At 46.3% G+C, this 21,349-nt stretch overlaps 2 protein-coding genes across 10 annotated transcripts in view; both read right to left on the minus strand.

Annotated features, from left to right (window-relative positions):
* The window catches only part of arid1b (AT-rich interactive domain 1B), a 30,647-nt gene extending 15,468 nt beyond the window's left edge, over positions 1 to 15,179 (minus strand). For 2 of the 6 annotated variants that reach the window (XM_026308179.2, XM_026308176.2), the window contains exons 1-7: positions 13,871 to 15,179; positions 10,461 to 10,655; positions 6,899 to 7,045; positions 5,817 to 5,927; positions 1,306 to 1,552; positions 402 to 485; positions 71 to 223 (exon numbers count right to left, since the gene is read on the minus strand). In XM_026308179.2, the coding sequence (XP_026163964.2) occupies positions 71 to 223; positions 402 to 485; positions 1,306 to 1,552; positions 5,817 to 5,927; positions 6,899 to 7,045; positions 10,461 to 10,655; positions 13,871 to 15,037 (2,104 nt within the window). In that variant the 5' untranslated portion in view covers positions 15,038 to 15,179. Of the gene's footprint in view, positions 1 to 70; positions 224 to 401; positions 486 to 1,305; positions 1,553 to 5,816; positions 5,928 to 6,025; positions 6,053 to 6,898; positions 7,046 to 10,460; positions 10,656 to 13,870 lie in introns of those variants that run through there. The other 4 variants (XM_026308180.2, XM_026308178.2, XM_026308181.2 and 1 more) reach the window with 4 other exon arrangements.
* Positions 15,180 to 18,058: 2,879 nt separating this feature from the next.
* On the minus strand, positions 18,059 to 20,571 carry LOC113131192 (interferon-induced protein 44-like). Of its 4 annotated transcripts, none has more exons than XM_026308199.2 (8): positions 20,441 to 20,571; positions 20,140 to 20,181; positions 20,015 to 20,048; positions 19,694 to 19,892; positions 18,959 to 19,111; positions 18,683 to 18,854; positions 18,421 to 18,521; positions 18,059 to 18,343 (listed from the first exon to the last, which is right to left on the minus strand). In XM_026308199.2, exons 2-8 carry the CDS (start codon positions 20,177 to 20,179, stop codon positions 18,146 to 18,148), a joined length of 897 nt encoding a protein of 298 aa, XP_026163984.1. In that variant the 5' UTR covers positions 20,180 to 20,181; positions 20,441 to 20,571; the 3' UTR covers positions 18,059 to 18,145. The 4 variants fall into 4 exon arrangements, with proteins under 4 accessions (XP_026163984.1, XP_026163986.1, XP_026163985.1 ...); XM_026308201.2 differs by having other exon boundaries at positions 19,694 to 19,889; positions 20,441 to 20,570; XM_026308200.2 differs by having other exon boundaries at positions 20,337 to 20,454.
* Between the last annotated feature and the right edge of the window lie 778 nt (positions 20,572 to 21,349).

Below are 21,349 nucleotides of genomic sequence, written 5' to 3' on the forward strand. Positions count from 1 at the left end.
AACATTTGTGAAAAGTGTCTTAAAATTTGAGTTTGGCAACTTCCGCCTATTTGGCAGCAGCAGGTTGTACCTGCGGGCCCGAACTGGCCATATGAGCTGCTCTGCTGGTAGGAGCCGTGATGCATGGGCCCTCCTGGAGCTGAGTGAGGAGACATGGGGGGCACTGACTGCTGTGGCCCAAACTGAGGCCCCGAGGTGCTACGCTGCATGGAGGGTGGGAAGCCTGAAGAAATGATTTACAAAAAAGGGAAAAAGCAGGGCGTTAGCTGGGCACTATTTTCTGCAGCGGATGAATCTCAGCAGCAGATAAGATTTGAGGTTTCTGGACACAGTTGGAAACGTTCAGTGATGGATCTGGACTTTTTATGGGCTGACAAACGCAAATGTAACACACGTGTTACCTCTGTCCTGAGTCATGGCAGACTGGGAGGCATGAGGACCAACATCTGATGCAGGACCAGACACCTGAGGGGTCAACAGAGGCCCTGAGGCAGAGACACACACACAGGAAGTGACTGTTAATACTGGATCCAGGAGACACTGCAGCTCGAACACTGAAACGACGACTCAGAGAGAGAAAGTTTTTGAGATTTACGAATATGGAAGAAGCAGCGGCGGCTGTAGTTTTATTTTCAATGGGAACTGTAGTTTTTCAGGCGATAACTCAATGAATCCACGTCTGACTGCTGCTGCTGTAGGGGCTGAATATGGAAAGAGACAGCAGCTCATGTGTCTGAGGCTAATACTCTCTATCGCCCTATAAGACCATGTCAAACACACTGACAGCTCCTCAGTGAGACCTCATTAGTGTCAGGGATGTGGATCAACCATTTACAGACCATGGTCCGTGCTGGGTAACTACCAGTCAGTCAAAGCCAGCTCCTTTCAGCACACAGTAATCAGATTAGCATTATGCTGAGTTGACATGGGCAGACATGATGAGTTTGTGTTTGTTAGTCGATTTCAGCTTCCAGCTCTGAATTTTTTATTTTCTATCCACTCACCCCAACCGGTCGAGGCAGGTGGCCGCCCAAACTGAGCCTGGTTCTGCTGGAGGTTTCCCTCTCCACTGCTGCTCATAAGGGATTTGTTGGGTTTGTTTTTTGTAAAGTACCTTGAGATGACTGTGTTGTGATTTGGTGCTATACAAATAAAATCAGTAGAAATTAAATCTTTGCTTCTAATTTACAACAACAACAAAAAAACACAGTTTCTCTGGAACTAGTCTTTATGAATCTGGTGGACATGGTTGTTAAAGCCTCCAGGAGACCGAAGAGCCAACAAGTCAAACCATCATCGTCCTACCTGGTGCACTGGTGGGGGGGGACAGTGGTCCGGATCGTGACTGGCTGCTGGACCCAGCGGGGGATGGTGAGGGCGAGGGGGAGGGTCCGGCGTGACCTGGAGGAGGGGGTCGAGGCGAGACGTGTGGGGAGAAGGGAGAACGGGCCGGGGTCCCCTGGTCACCTTGTACACTGCCAGAGACCGACGCCCCTGAACTCACCGCCGCCTCAGTGCCCGTGGGCAAATCGTCAATGGCGCCGGATAAATCCTGGAGGACAGAGAGCAGACGCTGGTCAGAACAGCTGGACAACCAGGAAAAAGCCATAAATAACCAAAGCACCAAAACTTTTTTACTGACTGAAAGATCAGTGGTTCAGAAAATAATCAGCAGATTAATTGAGAGTTTCCACATTTAAAAAACATTTTCAGCCTGGTGGTCTTTTTTTTTCTCTGGGATTTCTGACTCATCCTGTAAGAAACATCACAGCTGCTGCTCAGTCAATGACGTCAGCATCAGGATCACTGACTGTCCTTTACCGAGGCTCGTAAACGCCTCGTTCAGCAGCTCCTGGATGAGCCAGCGAAGTGGAAACAGCTGGGAAACATTAAACAGTCTGACCAAAACCAACAGAACCGGGTGGAAACTCTGCTCCGATTCTTATTGTGTCAGACTGAAACTCAAAGAGCGGTCAGCAGAAAACCTCAGCAGCTCCCACAGAGACCGGCTTTGCCCTGACTGGACCCAGAGCTGCAGCTGCAAGATGCCAGTGTCCACTACCTGCTTAGTTCAGTGTTTCAGTCCTCAGTGTCCACTAAACATTTCACCCTGTCTGGCATCCCCAAATCAAACGTCATTGATCACAATTATTGGCTGTCAGACTTTTACTGTGAAACAGCAGAGACACAGCAGAACCGATGTAAACTCATGTTTCGGGACGATAACAGGAACAACTCCCACTGAAACATCAATCGATCAATAAATGATCAAACAGAAACAGACGGGGGAATTTCAAAATAAAAGCCTGGTTATGACAGAACCCTTTCAAACTGAAAGCTGTGGTGAAAAAAGTAATTACGGTTTGTGCTTTAATAATCAGCCCGAAAAATAAAAGTAAAAACAAGACCCAACTGGGATCAGGTTCAGCATCTGTTCCAAATCTTTCCCCACATCTCCAAACTGTCGTGCAGCTCTTGTGATTTATGGTTATAATTACTGTTTCATTAAAGCCTCAGTTTCTAACGTCATGAAGTCGGTTTTCCAGAAGACCGACAGAAGAACAGACTTCTCTTTATGTTTCTTCAGCTAAGACTGACTAATGCAAACGTCACGTCCTCATCCATCGTCTCCTGACAGACACCACCTGTCCTCCATCTCCCCCCACAAATCAAGTAAACATGGAAGAGTAATCACACTGATATACTGATCAACAAACACACTCAAATCAACAACACAACGTTTTATCCTTCGGTGCTTCCTAATATTTTCACAAAAACAAATACACAGCTGCGTGTTCACGGGAAGACTCTGTATTATGGTCACAGTTATGACAATACGGTTTATTAACATAGATGAAATCAACAAAAGAGGAAAGTCCAATAATTAAATGAGTGAAAGTGCTGTAGGTAACAAACAGGATGTAGATGTTGTGCTGCTAAAGTTGAAAACAGCTTTTATTCTCTGATCCCTTTGTTGTTTACAAGTCAAAAAACAAACTCAGAGCGTGAAGGTGAATCAAGTCTGGAACAGCCAAAACACGACACAGGAAAAAGAATCAACCTTTCGGGTCTGCTCTGCCTCGGTCTTTGGCTTTTCTCTGGTTTTATTATCCAAATGTAAAGATGGAAAAGTCTGAACGTGCTTTTCTTGAGTGCAAACCACAGACGACACGACCCCACACCTGGCTGTTTGTGGGAATCACACCTGTGACATTCTCTACAGGTGGAGAGATGGAAGGAGGAAGAGGAGGAGGAGGCATCAAACAGGTGGACAGAGAAAAGACAAAGGGAGAGGAGGAAGAGAAGAAAGGGAGGAGGAGATGACAATAAGAAAGGGGAGACTAGGGACAAGGGAAGGAGGTGAGGAAAGGATGGAAGGAGAGGAGAGAGGAAGAAGGAGAAAGAGAAACACTGCACTAAAATCTCCGCCCTGGACCACAAGCCAGCCAATCACAGTGCAGCATCCCTGCTCCCTCCTCCCCTTGCCAACAGCTCCTCCAATCAGCTGCCTCGCTGCTCAGTTCTAATTATACAGGAAGCTGCAGAGAGAGAGAGTTTGTCTGCAGCCTCGCTCAACCTTCACCTCCTCCTCTGCCTTTCTTTCTGATCTCTCCTCCTCCACGCTCCTTTTTTCTTTGTACCTCCAGCACCTCCTTTTCTCCTTCACCCCGTGTTCCCTCTTTTCTTTCTCCTCACTCATCTTCCTCCAACCTTCCTTGCGTTCCTCCTTCCCCTCCTCCCTTTCACCTCCTTATTTTTCTCCTCATTGCTTCATATTTGCTTCTTTCACTTCCTCCTTCTGCCCTTCCTGTCTTTCCTCCTCCTACCAACCTGTGAACCTCCCATCCTCTCCTCCACCGACCCAGATCTTCAGTGTTCCTGAATGAGTTCTTGGTTGTGTCAACAGGGTTTCTGCAGGTTTCACCAGGTTGACCTTCACCTGGTGAAGCTCCACATGTTAAAACACCACAATATAATTTGACACTGGCTTTTATTTGGCGTATACACACATTAGTTTGTTTAATGAGACGTACCTGCCGCCATTCTCCTCAGGTGCTTCCTGTGCCACCACAGTCTGTGATGTCACATGCAACCAAACTTTCTCTGCTGTTCTTCAGCAGCTTCTACTCTTTAGTTAATTAATTTATTTTTATAATCATGTGTTTATTTTTATTGATTTTTAATGACTTGTTGCAGCATTCCATTCATTAGATGTTACAGTTTTTAATTTTGGGTTTTATTCAAACTGATTTTAAAATGTCAAGTTTTGATTTAACATGACGAAAAACCTGGAACAAAATAAGGTTTAACTTTAATTTCCATGTTTACATTCACTTAAAATAATCTGGATATTTTATTGTAATTTACTGTTGTATTATTTTTAAGAGAATCATCTTATTTGCCTCATTGGGGAAAGTGATGTAAAAATAGTTTTAAATAATGATAATTGTATCATGAAAGGTAAGAGGTAATGTGCCGTGTGCTTACAAACAGTAGCTAAGTCCTCAGTGCTAATCTAAACCCAAAGTGGTTTATTTTGGCATTAGGGACGGTCAGAAAAATCAAACCAATCAGTGCTGAAGTGTCGGAAATATGGAAACTAAAATGATCGTCCACTCTGAAGCGAAGTTACTGAAGCATCTGTGAGGCTTTTGACTGCAACACTGCCCGTCTCCCTTGCGCCTGTCGCCATGGCAACAGCATCAGCACCCTGACTTCAAACAGAAGGCTCCAAAGAGGAAGAGGATGGTAGCAGGATGGCAGAAAGAGGGAGGTAATGAGAGGGCAAGAAGAAAGAAGAGAAAGAGGAAGGAGCAGAAGGAAACAGCCATCAGTTCAGAGACAGACGACGACGTGAAAACTGGAAAATTACAGAAAAGCAGCAAGAGAAACAGCAGAGTGGAAAGATGGATATAGAGAGGAGTGTTCTGTCTCAGAGCTGATGATGATGATTTCATGCAAGCAGCTTTAAAATGGTTCCGGAAGGAACAGACAAATGTCTACAATCAAACTGGGGGCCGGTCTGATAAGCAGCACCAGCTTCTCTCTGCTCACAGCAGCGTCTGGAGCTGGTTTTTGGAAACAGTCGGCCCTCCCATTGTTGGTGAGGAAGAACCATGTGAGCCAGGTCAGCGGTGTGGCTCCCTGCTGGGTTTTTCATAGTTTTTGGACAACAATGGAGGTCCACGGCACAGACCCATAAGCTGAACCAGGTTCTGGATTCACACACATTCATTGGGGCTGTCGGTCTCTGGATGGAATCTGGACTTGTGAACATGAACACACACACACTGCTGCCTTTAAATGTCCTTATAGAGGATGGGAGGGAAATACAGGCCAAAAACTGGACTCAAACCAACAGATCATGGGGATCATGTGTTTCTCTGTGGGGCCCGGCCGACACTGAGAGGCCAGCAGGCAGTGTCGGGGGCCCAGAGCGTGACTCTGAAATAAACAGGACTGTGAATAAAGTTTAGTGAGTGTCTGAAAACTGAGCAGACCACCCTTATCCTATGAAGGATTTCAAAATAAAAGCCCTCGTCTTATCTGTTGCTGTAAGCAACTGTGACACCTGCACACCAAACAGAACACTAGCTTAAGAACAGTCTGTACAATCTGAACGATCTTTGAAAACCTCTGCAGTGAGCGTTGACAATGAACCTTCACCTGAAGCAGACACCTTTAATATGAGCAACAACTTGACACGGACGACCCGACTGCCAGTCGCAGCCCTCGACAGACACTTTTTGAGTCTCTGAATGTGCTTTTGTTTCTCGGCTCTAAGCGGACCGATGTGATGCTAAGTCCAGACTCACCGGCAGGCTGGACGGTCTCTCCTGTTGGCTCAGACTCATCTCCTCATGGTTTGGTTTCCCAGGAGTCATAGCGCTATGGCCCCGGCCACCGTACGCCTCCTGCGGCACCTCCTGCACCAACAGACCAACACACAGAACACCCAGAGCTCACGACCATCAGATCTTTTACATGACCTCTCGCTGGAACCATTTATATCAATGTTTCTCACTTCAGTGTCCATTTAGTGAGAGTTCTGGAACTTTCAACCATATCACAAAATCCTTACCAGCAAATGGACCCAGGCTTTTCAGATGACAGGAATGTGAAGTTGTAACTAAGTCTGAAAATCTGAATTTCCAAAGACTCTAAACAAACCGAGTCTGCTGCTGAGACCAGTGTGAAAAGTTCAAAAGCTCCAGACAAGCTACTAAAAGGACCTGGTGAGAAACAGCTGCAGGTCAGTAACAACAGACACAGAACCTCCATCAGCAGCAGTTTCTTTCTAGCATCACCCTCCCAGAGTTAATTAAAGCCGCCTGATTGGCCGAGGCTCAGGGGAAATCCTGCTTTGTGTTACTGTGATTGGACTTTCTTTTTCAGCACCTCAGACACACACACCTGACGGTTTCACCTGTGCATTGATCACATTTGGACAAGTCGCTGTGTTTACGTCAGGAAACACTACAGCTGCTGACAACACATCTGGATCTGTAAGATGGTGGTGAAGTCTAAAGTCGCAGCTGCTGATTCAGTGTGTGTCACTGAGTCCAGATCCCATCCAGAGACTGACAGCGCCAATGAATGTGTGTGAATCCAGAACCTGGTTCAGCTTATGGGTCAGAGACCAGTGGACTCTCTGTTCCTTCAGAGCCTGTAAACAGCAACGGCTGTTCTCAGAACCTGGAGCTGGTTTTTGGAAGAAGATGGGCCTCCCATTGTTGGTGAGGAAGAACCATGTGAGCCAGGTCAGCGGTGTGGCTCCCTGCTGGGTTTTTAATAGTTTTTGGACAACAATGGAGGTCTACGGCTCAGACCCATAAGCTGAACCAGGTTCTAGATTCAGAAAAACATACAAAACCAGTCTTTCTGATTTCAGTCGTACCTGCTGTGGCAGTGGGCGGGGCTGCATGTACGGCGGCTGGCTGGGGGCGGCAGGTTGCTGCTGTGGCGGGCTGAAGTACGGTGGTTGACCCGGCTGACAGTAACCCCCCATGTTCTGCTGCTGCTGCTGCCCATACTGAGAGCTCATCTGAGGAGACACAGAAACAGCAGTCTCTTAGTCCCACCCTGCCATGGTGACAACATCACAGTGTTTCCAATGTCTGCATCGATTTGACTGCAGTTTATTTATGTTCTTGGTATATTTCCAGCGTCTGTGGCCGTGTAAGAAATGGTTAATAATGGACGATGCTGTTGATGTGAAATGGGGGTTTAAAACGTTAGAGGACTGTTGCTGTTGTGTGATCATTAAGTGACGAGGCGGCTGCTGCTGCTGAGCCTGTAGGTTTAGATCAGACTTGCACCTTGTTGGAAGCGAAATGTCAGAATGATGTTGTGACACTTGCGTAGAAACCATCTCAGAAATGAGACCAACACTTTAAACTGAAACAACATCAACGTAATGAAGTAGTAGATCTGGACTCAGAGGGCAGCAGCTGCACTCTGGAAAACCAGAGACCCCATTTCACCAACCGCTCTGCGCTGCATGATGCAAACCGCTCGTATTAAACCTCTGTATTCCTGTCAGATCATTAGCCCCCGAAAAGCACAGGCACTCCTCAGGAATAAAAACTGATGCAAAATGCAATAAGATGTAACAGTGCTGCAATCTGAGAGCGGGACTGAGGAGGATTAAGTGCCTTGCTCAAGAGCAGCTCCTGAACATCCTCAGACCCTCAGCAACCGTGGTGATGTAAGCAGGTGTCAGCCAAGATGTGCAGTCAGAGCAGAGCGTGGAAAGAACAAACTCAGGCTGACATCATTAGATGATTAACAGATTCTTCAGTTTTATAATTCTTGGACTTTAAAGTTATTTATAATTAGAAGCAGCAGCCAGTCTCTGACTGCACTGGGAGAACTGGCTGCTTTTCTTTGTTTTATGTCACTTCAGACTGAAAACTGTGGCCTCTGGGAACCTGCGGTGCTTCTAGCATCACACCTGTTTGGTCTGTAGGTGCAGGTCAAACCTGAACATACGGACCAGATACACCAGCCTGAAGTTAGTCCTGTGGACATGTTTTGTCAAGAGACATGGGACACATGGGGCAACAAGTCATATGTTTGGGAAAAGTCTGATCTACGCTGACCTGCACAGTAAACATGGTGCTCAGTTTATTAGGAACCCCTGTGTGTCTGTTTCATTTCAGTTTATTTCACTTGAGTGGAGACATCTCTGTTGAAAGTGCATTTTCACAGGAAATGTATCTTAACTGCCAGACAGAAGCTCACAGCCATAAACCATGTGGTCAGTTATATACATTTTCCTATAGCTTTTTGCTATGTGAGATAAATAAAGGGCTGAGAACTACAGGACTGTTCCTTACAGTCCAAAGTTTGTGTCAGAGACTTCAAAAACACTTTTTCAGCTGCCAGACAGTGACTGTGGACAAGACGCCTCCTGAAACCAGAAACCAGAATCAATCTAACTGGCATAGAGGGGGAAGCTGACTGGTCCACATCCAATTTCATCTGGAATCAGAGAGTTAATAAAGGAAGAGTCCGGGGGCCATCTGGGGCCTTGCTCAGATAAATGTCATTACATTTCCTCTCTGTCTCTGTAGCTGTCTTCATCGGAGCAGAGACAACAACATCGACACGAGTTCCCTCAGGCTGAACAAAAAAAATAATTCTGTCAAGCTGCAGTGATGCAATAATGTCGCTGTTACTCCATCTTCCTCTGGAGGAATCTCTGAGCCGGAATCAGAGGAAAAGCTCAGGGGGAGAAACTGTGATCTGAGTAATCTACCACCTGACAAGAGAGACTAGAGCAGAGCCAGGAGATAACGTCTGAGAAAACCACCTGCAGAGGGTTCACCTCACACCTCCACAGCAGCAGCCAGGTTTCCCCAGAGCTCAAAAACCAGGTTTCTGTGTTTTAACTTTGACTACAAGCTTAAAGGAAAAGAGAAACAAAGACCTGAACAAGCTGCATCAGACACCCAAGCCTGGATTCAAACACACAGCAGCCCTGTTATAATGTCTGAGTCTTTTGTTTTGACACTGAGGATGGATTTAAGAGCTGCTCTTTCCTGTAAAACGTGCTCTGGTTTGGATATTACCTGATATTTCTGCCTTATTACAAATAAAATCTGTAGCAGAGGACATATTGTCACACTGCAGCACATTGTTATATGCTGCAGTTCTCAGACGATCAGATGACTGTGCTGCAGCTGTGGTTTAACCACATTCGACAGTGGTTTACTATTTTTCACCATGGCACTGATTTGTTACCAGCTGGATTCAAATGCTTTTATTCTGAGTTTGCTACTGAAGAAAAACAGCCTTCTGTTCTTGTATGTGACGTATCAGTAGCAGCTTGAGTTGTCAGTAAACATAACACAGCTACAGAAGCTCTGAGCAGCAGCCTCAGACCCAAACCAGCAGTCTGCAGGCTAAAAATAGCCCGTGGCCAGTCTGCAGCAGGAACAGCCTGACCCGGCCAGGCCCGGCCCGGCACGCTCTCCGGCAGCCATGTGGTCTGACAGCATCAATAGCTGCGCTGTCCTCTGAGCGGTGATGCTGCAGATGAATCAGCAGGACGGTTTCACAAAGAAAAGGCCGGCGCCAAAAGTGACATTATCTGAGCTTCAGAGGGTTGAGACGATAAACTGCTAAGGAAACACAAACGCAATGACATCCAGGCAGCAGAGAGGTCGCCACAGCACACCGCTGAACTAGTTTCAGACCTTGATCAGGTACACAGAGATCTGCACAGGTCTAAAGCTGAGACCAAGTCTGGTCTTAGACCTGAAGCTATGAAGGAAAAACATCTGTACTGCCATAATCGTCACAGATAGAGGAAGAGCACAGGGTCTGCTAATGGAAGGTGTTTCAACCAAGTCCCACAAAGCAGATTTATGTTTTAACTCCGTGTTCAGACTCTTCACTGTGAAGCTGCAGATCTTGAAGAATATTTGATTTTTCCAAACTGCAACCCAAATCCTGTGCACTAAACGAGTTTTAAGGTTTCAGCTCCACCAAACATTCTGACAACAGCTCAGACCTTTTCCAAACACATAAAACTGATAAAGGTCATTCATCTATTAGTTTGGTCTTATCTGGAAATGTCATCCAGGACGTTACAAACAGAAACAGACTGACAACCTTAAGCAGAAGTTGGGAAAGTTCTGGAGACTCTGGAGTTTTTCTGGAGAAACATTGGCCTTTTTTTTAATAGACTTTGGTGATGTTATTATAGTCATGAGTTTTTTCTGTTGTATTCTTGTACAGTTTATCTGTATTTGCATATGTTTTAATCTGTGTACACTGCATTTGTCGTCATGTGACGATGGTATGCAGTGGGACTATCCTGTTCTTTATCTTTTCTTTTGTGTATTAATTTAAGTACTTAAAACATGATAAAACTTCAAAAAGACGTAGAGACAGTCATGACATATAAACTTAATTTTAGTGTTCTGTGGACTGGTGGACCCGGCGTCTCCTACCTGTTGCTGAGGGTACTGCATCCCTGCCATCCCTATCTGCCCTCTGACTGGCATTCCCATGGGGTATCTGTGTGGGGAGTGGGAGCCATAGGACTGGCCTGGGAACGGCGCCCCCTGCTGCTGCTGGGAGTACGGGTTGTTGCTCATTCCGTATAGCTGCGATCGCTTCATCGCCATTGGGTCCATAGACGGCACCTAAAGAACAAAAATAATGTGACGATGAGCAATTCAGTGGTCAGGTAGCGTCATCAAGCTGAAAAGTCTGAATTTAAGTCACATGTGGACAGAAGCCTTTGTTTTGTTCTTGCATGTTTAACTCAGATGTCAGAGGCAAATACAAAGAGACAACCACAGGGAGGCTGCCAACCAGATACTAGAGCCCGACAGATATATCGTTTTGCTGATTTTAATAGGCCGATAAGCCTATCACAGATATATTGGTATCTGCGAATATGCCGCCAATATTAATATTTTTTAATGTGCGTTTAAGTTTATATATTCTGTTTATGTATACTGTATTCTATATACAGTACCAGTCAAAAGTTTGGACACACTAATTGAAATACACCTAAATAATACCAGCCGATATATCGATATCAGGTTTTTTTTTTTTACTTCATAATATCGGTATCGGCATCAGCCCCAAAAACCCCATATCAGTCTGGCTCTACCAGATACAACAGCAAACTACAGAATAAAAAACAAGAACAGTCACACATAGCTGTCCATGTTTGGATCTGCAGTCGCCACAACAACATCCACAGGCTGGGTCTCCAGTGGTATCAGTTTTTTTCTCAACAGGACATTCTGGGATGTGGATGCATCCAGAGAGGCAACAGAGTCCAAGCAGAAAAGGTGAATAAACGGTTCATTTGGCCACGAAGCTTTAAAATCCAGGCACTACTCATGGAGGACAGCAAACACATCATGGCCTAAAGCTTCATCTAGTGCTTCCCCAAGAGTCCGACGGGTCTCAGGGGCCTGTGCTAAACTAGGAAATGACAATGAAGACGAAAGTCTCATATATGATTGTAGCAGCATTCAGCAAAACATAAGCAGTCTAAAAGCCTGGGAAGCCACTTTAAAGTGGAGTCAACAGTCACGCCTGGGTACGCTTTAATATTCACACACACTGTATTTGACACACTGACATAATAGTAGGTGAGAAGTGACTCAGTGAGAACAGATGTTTCACTGCTGCTCAGACGGCTGCAGCTAAAAATAGAAACCATTTACAGATTTCACACAGAAAAAAAGAAAAAAAAGATCCAGACATTTAATCCTGTTCTTTCATCTTTTCTTTGGATGACATATTTCCACCGGTCGGCTGAGGACAAGACACACACACACACACACACATATAATCCAGTGCAGCTCTGCCAGGTCCTCACAGCTGGAAAAGACTTGATCAATAATCCAGGTGTAAGCAGAAGGAGGGGAGATCCAGCTGTCAGCACCCGACAGTCACCCGAGAGCACGAACCTCAGATCAGCCGTCAAACTACAACCGGCTGGAGAAGCCGATTACAGCCAGATGACTGTAGACATCCATTACATCACCATGACTTCATCAGTGCAGGGAAACAAGAAGCTGTAAGGTGGATGTGCTATGCTGCATACTGTGACAGGAAACTGTCAGGCATTTGTGATGTGGGGATCATGGAGCAGCACTGGTGTTTGGCATAACTGGGATTTAAGTTATGCATCAATCTGAACGGTTTAAAGCAGACAAACACATAACAAGAGGCCAAATGACCAAATAATCAGGAGGATGTTACTTCCTATGAGACGTATTCACTAAGGATGCAGCTATTTTCCTCAATGTTTCCACCAACTCATTTGCTGATCAAATTGTTTGGGCAGTAAAATGTCTGAAAACAGTGAAAACGACAGTTTACCAGAACAGAAAATAGGCAAAAGCAGCAAATTCTCACATTTGAGGACCTGGAACCAGAAAGAAACTGGATGCTTGGTAACTGATGATTAATGTGTGATCTGACCAATGTTAAATCATGGCTTAAAAAATAGTCTGTAATTATTCTGACAACTGATTCATCTTCTCAGTCACATTTCAAACACAGACAACTGGATCGTTTAGGTTGACAAATGTGAGAAACCCTGAGTTTCTGGGTCTTATCTTGTGATGAACTGAGTAGGTTGAGTTCTGGACTGTGACATTTAATCAGGTCACAATAATCTGTTGTTTTACAGACCAAACCTTTAATAACTGAACTGAGATAACCAGCAGATTAGAAACCAAATGAGTAGGTGATCGATTAACCATTATTATTCTTTGTGATAAAACATGTTATTATGTTGGACATTTGGCCGAGAAACTAAAAATGACACCTTCACCTGTTTAGCTGTGACTGGTCATTTTCCTTTTTTTGACCAATAATCTGCAGATTAATCAATAATAACAACAATAATAAGCATCACCTGGAAATTAAACCGTGGACTCCACAAACTAACGAACAGTGTTTGTGGTGAACTGCCCCCGACATGAAGCAGGAAGGACCGGGCCGAGGCCTGCTGCGGGCCCGGGCTGCTGTGGGGGGCAGCCGGTGCAGCGCCCTGGATCGTTATCTCCGGTGTTGTGCCGGTGGTAACGGGCACATGGCTAATCTGCATGTGTGGAGGTCAGGGCTCCGGTCGGAGATGGGGCCGTGACCGGCAACGCTACGGCCCGATCGAAAGGAGCCACCGGGGCGCAGCCGCGGCCGCACACCCCGCTGACAAACCTCCCTCGGTGCAATTACCATGTCAGAGTGGGCACAAAACACAATTTACCGACACCCAACTGCCCCAGAACAGGCCATCGGCACCTACGGGGCAATTAGTTGATGTCAGTTGGACGGAGTTGTCAAAACACGGCAGGTGGTCGCGGCCGGGAAACCGGCCCCTGACGCTTTGTTTACCGATATAACGGCAGCTGTAACCCCGGGCTGGGTCACCGGGTAACACTCACCGAGTTCACACTTTGTTTACCGAAATAACGGCAGCTGTAATCCCGGTGTGGGTCACCGGGCTGACAGTCACCGAGCAGCCTCCTTGGGCCTGTGCGGCTCCATGCTAACGCTAGCTTAGCATGGAGCTAAACACGGAGTCACCTTGGACACAGAATCGAAACCGTGACTTTACCAACCGCTAAAAACTCTCCTGACCGTCATATATTAACGTGTAAGCGACCATGAGGGTCTAAGACTCCGGACCCCCCCGGGTGGATGCGCTGAGCAAAGTAAATGACGTGTATCTGCAGTGGAAGTAAAAACACACCTAGCTAGCTGGCTAACTAGCGCTAGCTCTTTGGGTTAGCATAGCGGCTAGCAGCTAGCCGTAATGAGGCGACTCTCAGGTGAGTCATCCAGGTGAGTTTATTGACAGCTGACAAAAACGGAGTCTGTTATTCACCTGGGATCTGCCGCTGCCCTGCCCGTTGTTCCCGGGGCTCACGGTCGGGTGATTTCTTTGTTGTCCCCCCCAGCCATGAGCAGCCGAGCCGTACTGCGAGCCCATGTCCTTAGCCAGCCCCATGCTCGGCTGCTGCGGGCTCGGGCTGCTATAATCCTGGTAGCCGGTCCCGTACCCGCGCATCATCGGGCTCGGAGACGTCAATAACTGGTTCAAAGTCGGAGTGGCCCCCGACGGGTGTTGCTGCTGCTGCTGGCCCTGTCCGGGGAAGCGCTGAAACCCTCCGCCGCCGCCTCCAGCCCCAACCGGGGCGCTGGTAGCAGCCATAGCCGCTTTGCTGTGGTTAGCGGCGGCCGCGCTGCCCGGGCCCAGCGGGTTATTCCCCGGGCGAGAGGGGCTCATCATGCCCCCATAGCCGCTGTTCACGTAGCCGGGTCGGTAGTTCGGGTAGTGGTTGTACGGGCTGTTGTTGTTGAAGCCTTCGTGGGAGTTCTGAACCTGATCCATGGTGCTGCGTACCGAGAGCGCCGCCGTTACCCCAGTCCCTGGGCTTTGTTGTCCGCCATGTTGATCAAAGCAAGGCCCTCCTCTTCCATTCCCATAATAATGATTAAAGTCGGAGCTGGTCCCAGTCGGAGGAGGGTTGGTGGTGGTGGTGGTGTTGGTGGCTGATCCCAGACTGGCATCCATCCGCTCCTCCTCCTCCTCACTCGGATTCAGCTGGTGTTGGTGATGGCGCCGCTCCGCTCGGCTGTTCCCCGGGAGGAGGACGTTTTCTCCCCGTCCATGGTGCTGCTGGCCCCGCGGCTCCCCCCGGACCCGCTGGATGTTGTTGTTGTTGTTTATGATGTTGTTGTTCTGCCGCTGCTGCTGCTGGAAAAACTGTCTGAACGTCGGAGGTGTGTGGTGGGATGATGATGGTGGTGATGATGATGGAGGAGGGGGAGGAGGAGCAGGTCCAATTCCAGTATCACCAGCTCCGCCACCGCCGAGGTTTGTCAGTCTGTGCCCCCCGAGCATCTCCCTCTCCGTGTCGGTCACACTAGAGACGGACCCCGGCCTTTTATCCGCGCTTTCTCTCCGTGATTCACTTTCTCCGGCGGCGGCGTTTCTGGTCCCCTGAGCCCGGTCTGGATCCGCTCCAGGATCTGCATCTACATTATTCATGCTGTGGACTCCAGCTGATGCTGCAGCTCCAGCAGAACCACCAGTCCTCCCAGTTTGGTCTCTGGGAGTATCAGCCACCTCCTTGACACCGGGGTTGATGCCTCTTGCTCGGCCATGATCAGGTGCACATGTCCTGGGCGGCTCGGCCCGGTGGAGCAGGAGCAGGCACCGCGGACCTGCAGGAGGACCAGTGGAGAAAAACATATTAAAAGTCCATTTTAGTGGTTCAGACTCTTTCCCTGAAGGAGTTCATGTAGTTTCTTTGATTCACTAGTTAAAGATGTGCAGTTTGTCCAGGTGGGGCAGGTAACACCCCCCAAGACACATTTTTATATTTATATGTCCATAAAATACTAAAATATATAAAATATAAAAATATCAGAACATGATCATGTTTCCCATCAACAGCCCAAAACCTTAAGGTGCAACGTGACAATGAAAACCAATAAATATTCATGTTTGAGCTAAACCAAAGACCTGGAGGCTCATTGATGGTGAAAACAGTCAATATTTTCAATGCACTGATTGATTGATTGATTGATTGATTGATTGATTGATTGGTAGTGGAATGGCAGAACGCATATCACTCCATATGCTTCCAAAGTACTGTTTGTATGTGGAGCTATGTATTAGCACAGTATCAGTTATTAAATCATTAGTTCATATTATGAGCTCACAATAATAATTATTGATATATTTCTATTAAAGACACATTAACCATCATATTCACATTTAACTCAGCAGGTTGGAGCCTCAGTTTCATTATGACAAACAATAAGTTAAAACTTATTCCTTAAATCCAGTTTTCTAATGAAACATATGGGATTTATTGAACTATTGAAAGCAAGAGTTTCATAATATTTTTCTTACGTTGTACTACTGTTACACACATCAGTGTAATTACAATGTGCAGAAGATTACAGGTGTAAAACGTATTACACTAACTTTTATGACAGTTTTAGCTCCTCGCTGCAGCTGAGCCTGACTCAGATAGTGCTCAGCGTCCTGCTGGCTCCTGACGGCCTCCTTATATTCCCCAGCCTGATAAATGGACTGATAAAACAGGATCTTTTACTGCTTCAGTCTCATAAACTTCCACTTGAAGCCAGACCTACGCACACGTTTCTGCCAACTACACTGAAAACATGTGCAGCACAGAAACCACCCACACTAAACACTAAAACATAAGGCCGCTGCAGACTAACATGAGCTGGAAGTCGGCACAGGATCATTACAGGAGGGTCCTGATGGTGTTTTCTGGATGTGGATGCTCAGAAGTCTGAGGTCGGCTTACGATGTCTGACCACACCTGAAACAAGAACTGGTAAAATACAATGAATCATACAAATGTGGAAAACAACGACCTTAGTCCTGTATCAAACCGGTACAGGGCACTGCATTGGTACCAGTGTAATAGGATCCTGAAAGTCCAGTTGGAGGAATATGTGAGGAAGGCCACATCCTCCTCATCACATGACTTCTCCTCCTCAGCCAGGCAGAAACCCTTTCAGCTGATACTGGGTCTGTTTTCCTGTTTCAGGCGTCCCCAAACCCCCCAGGCGTACACAAACTGAGGAAAACACTTCCTGTTGTGAGTAAAATAACTGCTGTGTCCGGGACATAAATAATACTCAGGTTAGTTGGTGTCATGGATTCACTGTGAACCCGTCTCATGTTACTGCAGAATTTCACAAATCAGACGTGGAGCCTACACATGAGGGAGCACGCTGGGAGCCAGCCCCTCCCACAGCAGCACTGGGAACAACCCAGTCAAGTCAAGCAGGGAAACTGGGTCAGAAAGCAGCAGCTTTCAGAAACAGGCTGTGGAAACACGACGCTGGGGCTGTTTGAATCAGGTCAGAGTCGTAAACTGTTCCGGAGACAAAACATTTCTCTGACCTACAGCCCCCCCACCTCCTCCAGCTCTGTTCCTTGAGCCTCCGTGAGGAAAACCTGCTTCTGACATTTGTGTCTGGATTCTGAGATAAAGGAATATCTCGCAGAGACATGATGTCAGACTGGGATTTGACACAAAGAGGTGCTATAAAGAGAGGGGAGACAGGGAGTTAGGACAAAGCCCAGGACTAACAGGAGCTCACAAAATACATACACATCAATAGGGGTCCAGAACTATAGTCTTACATGGACCTAGAATCACTGGCAGCACCACAGCTGGGACAGTCCCATCCTGTTCGACACTAAAGAGTTGGAGAAGTCCAGATCTTACAATGTACTGTGTGTATTTTCTAAAGACTATGTCCTTCCCTTAGCTGGGCCTGCTCTTTTCCTCTTCCTCACAAATCTACTTTTTCTAGTCAAGACTCAACCAGCTGCACCAACCGGAACCCATCAGAAAGTAGCAGCATGCTTCCCTCTGCTGGAGCTCCCTGGTCCTGCAGCTGCAGTCGTGCAGTCTGAGCTAAGATGCAAAGGTTTTTCACATTTGGAAAAACTATAGAATAAGATGAATAAAATGAAGCGCAGGTCTCCTACCAGTTGAATGTGTCCAGAAAACCTCCACCTTAATGGGCCCAGGATGGTCCTGATCAGAAGTCCAAACTGCTGCTGAAGACGTTCTCTCAGACTTGATCAACAAACCTTCCCAGTGCAAACATTCACCATTATTCACCACAGTGAGCTGCTGGTGAAGAGCCGCTTGGCCTGAACCTCTGTCACACACTGGAACTACTGATAAACTGGGATTTCTTTAAGCACAGGTTTTTGTGGAACCAGGGAACATCATCACAACACTGAAATTATGAGCAGGCCCAGTCATCTTAGTATCCATGGATCTGTCAACTCCCAATGAATCATTTTTACATGAATAATCAATAATCCCCATCTATCAGCACTGAGTCACCTGGTGTTGATTAATAACTGATAACTCTGCTCATGTTGCAGTGATGATCTTCAGCCTGCAGGAGGCGCTGAGTCCTCATCATGTGTGGGAGTTAAACATGCCTGGACTGTTGTTACTATCACATATTCACGTCATAAATCACAACATAAGTCACTGAGGGGAAGAACGATTTTATTGAGCTACAACATATAGATCAGACCAAAGAGTCCAGCCCTCGTCCACAGATCAGATCACAGAAACATGTTCAGTCACATTGAAGACTGTTGTCTGTGTGGTCTCTGGTCTTCTCTAGTGCTGAGGAAATCTCCTGCGTAGTTGATGATGTGTCTCAGGACGCTCAGAATCAGAGTGTCGGTGTCGTCGCTGAGGTTGGTTTCTGCATGGTAGTTCTTCACAGCAAAGATGCCGTTCAGGGGAATACCCACCTCTGCACTGAAATGCTCCATCTGCATTAAAAATGAAGTATTATTCTTAGCACAGCCTGTCCCTGTGCAGTCTGAGCGAGTGCTGCAGGATGTTGTACCTTTTCCTGTAGCCGTCTGCTCGAGTAGACATTCTTCACATCTTGCTTGATCTCAGGACAGACCGTATCAATTTTGGTGAAAATGGAAACTTGAGGAATTCCTGCCAGGAGGAAACACAAAAGCTGAACGTGAATATTTGACACTTCACATTTCCAGCTGGTGTTTCAGTGAGGATGGAAAACCCTGAGGCTGGGAGGTGAGTGTGTGGTGACTTCAGCCAGTCATTAATATGGAATGAATAGTTATAATATCTGCTCTCACCCAGGTCAATGGCTTCATCTCTGATGTCCTGGATCGTCTCCACAATTTCTTGTTTCATCAGGGATTCTGTGTTTGCGTCGATAATAAAAACCAGAATGTGGACTCTGTCGTTCAGGCCTGGGGCTCTGTTGTAGTACCGATCTTCCTTTAACAGTTTACGCTCAGGATTGAACTGCAAACCAAAGTCAGACACGCTGTAGGTAAAGAACAGCACCTGCCAAGATGAATATTTTTCACTCAGTAATGCTTGAAGAGTTTTTAAAAAGCAGGAGCTACCGTGACTCCGTCCCTCACATGGCCCTTCAGCGCCTGTTTGACATCTTTCACATGGATTTTTCTTGTTCTCCTGCTGGAGTATTTCATCCCCATCATGTCATTGAAGACAAAGGGGTAGAAGCCGTTTTCTTTTTCGATCTTGTAGGTTTTGTACTGTGAACACATGCAGAGGAAAGGGCAGTCTGTGTACTACTGCAGTTCTTCTCGTCGTACACAGTAAACACAGTTTCATGTCTGAGGTTTAACACTAACTCCTTTGCTGCCACACAATGAGGAAGCAGAACCTGCTGGGTCAGGACAAAACTAAATACTAATACACTGTTTACTTTAAAGAATTCAAACGAAGCATTAAAAGGAAAGTGTGGAACTCTTCCTTGTGCCGTGGCAGTAACATCCGTGATGCAGAATAAATACAACCACAAAGTAAATAACAGGAAGTAAACACAGCTGCTCTCTGGTGGTTTGTGGCTTCATGGCAAAACAATCCCACACTGCAAAACTGCTTCTTATACAGAAACTGACCATCAGCTAACAGTGATGAACACTAATCAATAATCTTGGGCTGAGTTGCATTGTGGGTAAACCTGATTCTGCTGGGGTTGATACTGGTTTGATTCTGTGCAGACAGATGACACGGCTGTTTGTGTGCACAGTCTCAGCTGGTCAGCTCTGACATGTTTAAACGTAAAATCAGCATGGTTTCATATTATCGGCACAGTTCAGATGTTGTCATACCTGTTTGGTCAGACAGTCTTCATAGACGTTACCCACTGTAGCCCGGTTACACATTCTTTGTCTTAACACACTGGTGACGGAGTTTATAAAACTGGACTTTCCTGCTCCAACTGGTCCATGAAGAAGGATCCTGAGCTGCAGGTCTTCATTATGAGGTCTGTAGGTGTTCACATACTCGAGAGCTTCATGTTTGTCTCTGCTAAGAGAAGGAAACATCACAGCTACAGTAACTGGACAGTTAATGGAGACTGAAGGACTGGGACTGGGCTGGTTTTATCAAAGACGTTAGACAGTTATCAGTCAGGAAGGAAACACACTCACCCCCAGTTTATTTTCCTCCACGGATTATTGAGAACTGACAGATATGAGACAAAAAGTAAAGAACTAATAAAAACAATTGTACAACGTGATTTTAATTAAAGGGTTCAGTTTTTAAATAATCTTACGTGGAGGTGGAGGAGCAGGTTTAGATTTCTTTCCTCCCATTCCTGGAAAATAAAACATTCACTTAAAGAAGTTTAAAGAAATGATTTGGTTTTGACCTTAAAACATTCAAAGTCATGTTAAATAGTAAAATAAATCCAGTTTCTATCATTGAATCTGCAGCTTCCAGTCATCAGAATATCAGAAGTAGCTGCCTCACAATCACTTCATGTTGCACGTGGAGCGTCAGGTTTTCCAAAGAGGATCTTGTCTCTAGTTGCTGTGCTGACTGATAAACCAACAGAACCATCAGAGTCGTCCTACCTTTGTTGTTCTGAGACAGAGTCGCACAACCAGAGCTTTGGGACTGGTCCCAGGTCTGCACTGTCACCAGGTTAAATACTGAAACTTTATTTACACAAAGAAATTATCACCCAATCCTGTTTCTACTTTCACTATCATGAAACATGAGACTTCATATAAAAATATTTATACATCAGTCTCCTCCCATCACAGGACATCTCAAATATGTTGCAGGTCCAACTGATAATACACTTCCATGAAAAATGTGACCTTAACTCCCCTCAGTCTTCATAGACCACAGAACTCATCAGATTTTCAGTTTCAGCAGTCCAGCTTCTGCTTTTCTGAATATCTGTTTATGGGACAGCTGGAGGGCAGCATGGTGGCTGAGTGGTTAGCACTGTTGCCTCACAGCAAGAAGGTTGTGGGTTCGCATCCCGGCCTTTCTGTGTGGAGTTTGCATGTTCTCCCTGTGCTTGCGTGGGTTTACTCCGGGTACTCCGGTTTCCTCCCACAGTCCAAAAACATGCATGTCAGGTTGATTGGTGACTCTAAAATTGCCCGTAGGAGTGAGTGTGAGTGTGTGAGGTTGTCTGTCTTGTGTGTCTATATGTGGCCCTGCGACAGACTGGTGACCTGTCCAGGGTGTACCCCTGCCTTCCACCCGAGAGAGAGCTGGGATAGGCTCCAGCAGATCCCCGTGACCCTGAACAGGAAAAGCGGGTATAGAAGATGGATGGATGGATGGATGGATGGGACAGCTGGGGCTCAGGAGGTAGAGCAGGTTGAATATGAACCAGAGGACCAGGTCAAAGTGCTCTTGGGCAGGCTGCCCCCAGTGGCTGTTCCACCAGTGTATGAGTGTCTGGATGGGCGAGTGGACAAACAGTGTAGAATAGTGCTATATAAGTATAAGACCATTTGAATCAT

This window comes from Mastacembelus armatus, unplaced genomic scaffold (genome assembly GCF_900324485.2).
Source record: "Mastacembelus armatus unplaced genomic scaffold, fMasArm1.2, whole genome shotgun sequence".
Classification (NCBI taxonomy): Eukaryota; Metazoa; Chordata; class Actinopteri; order Synbranchiformes; family Mastacembelidae; genus Mastacembelus; species Mastacembelus armatus.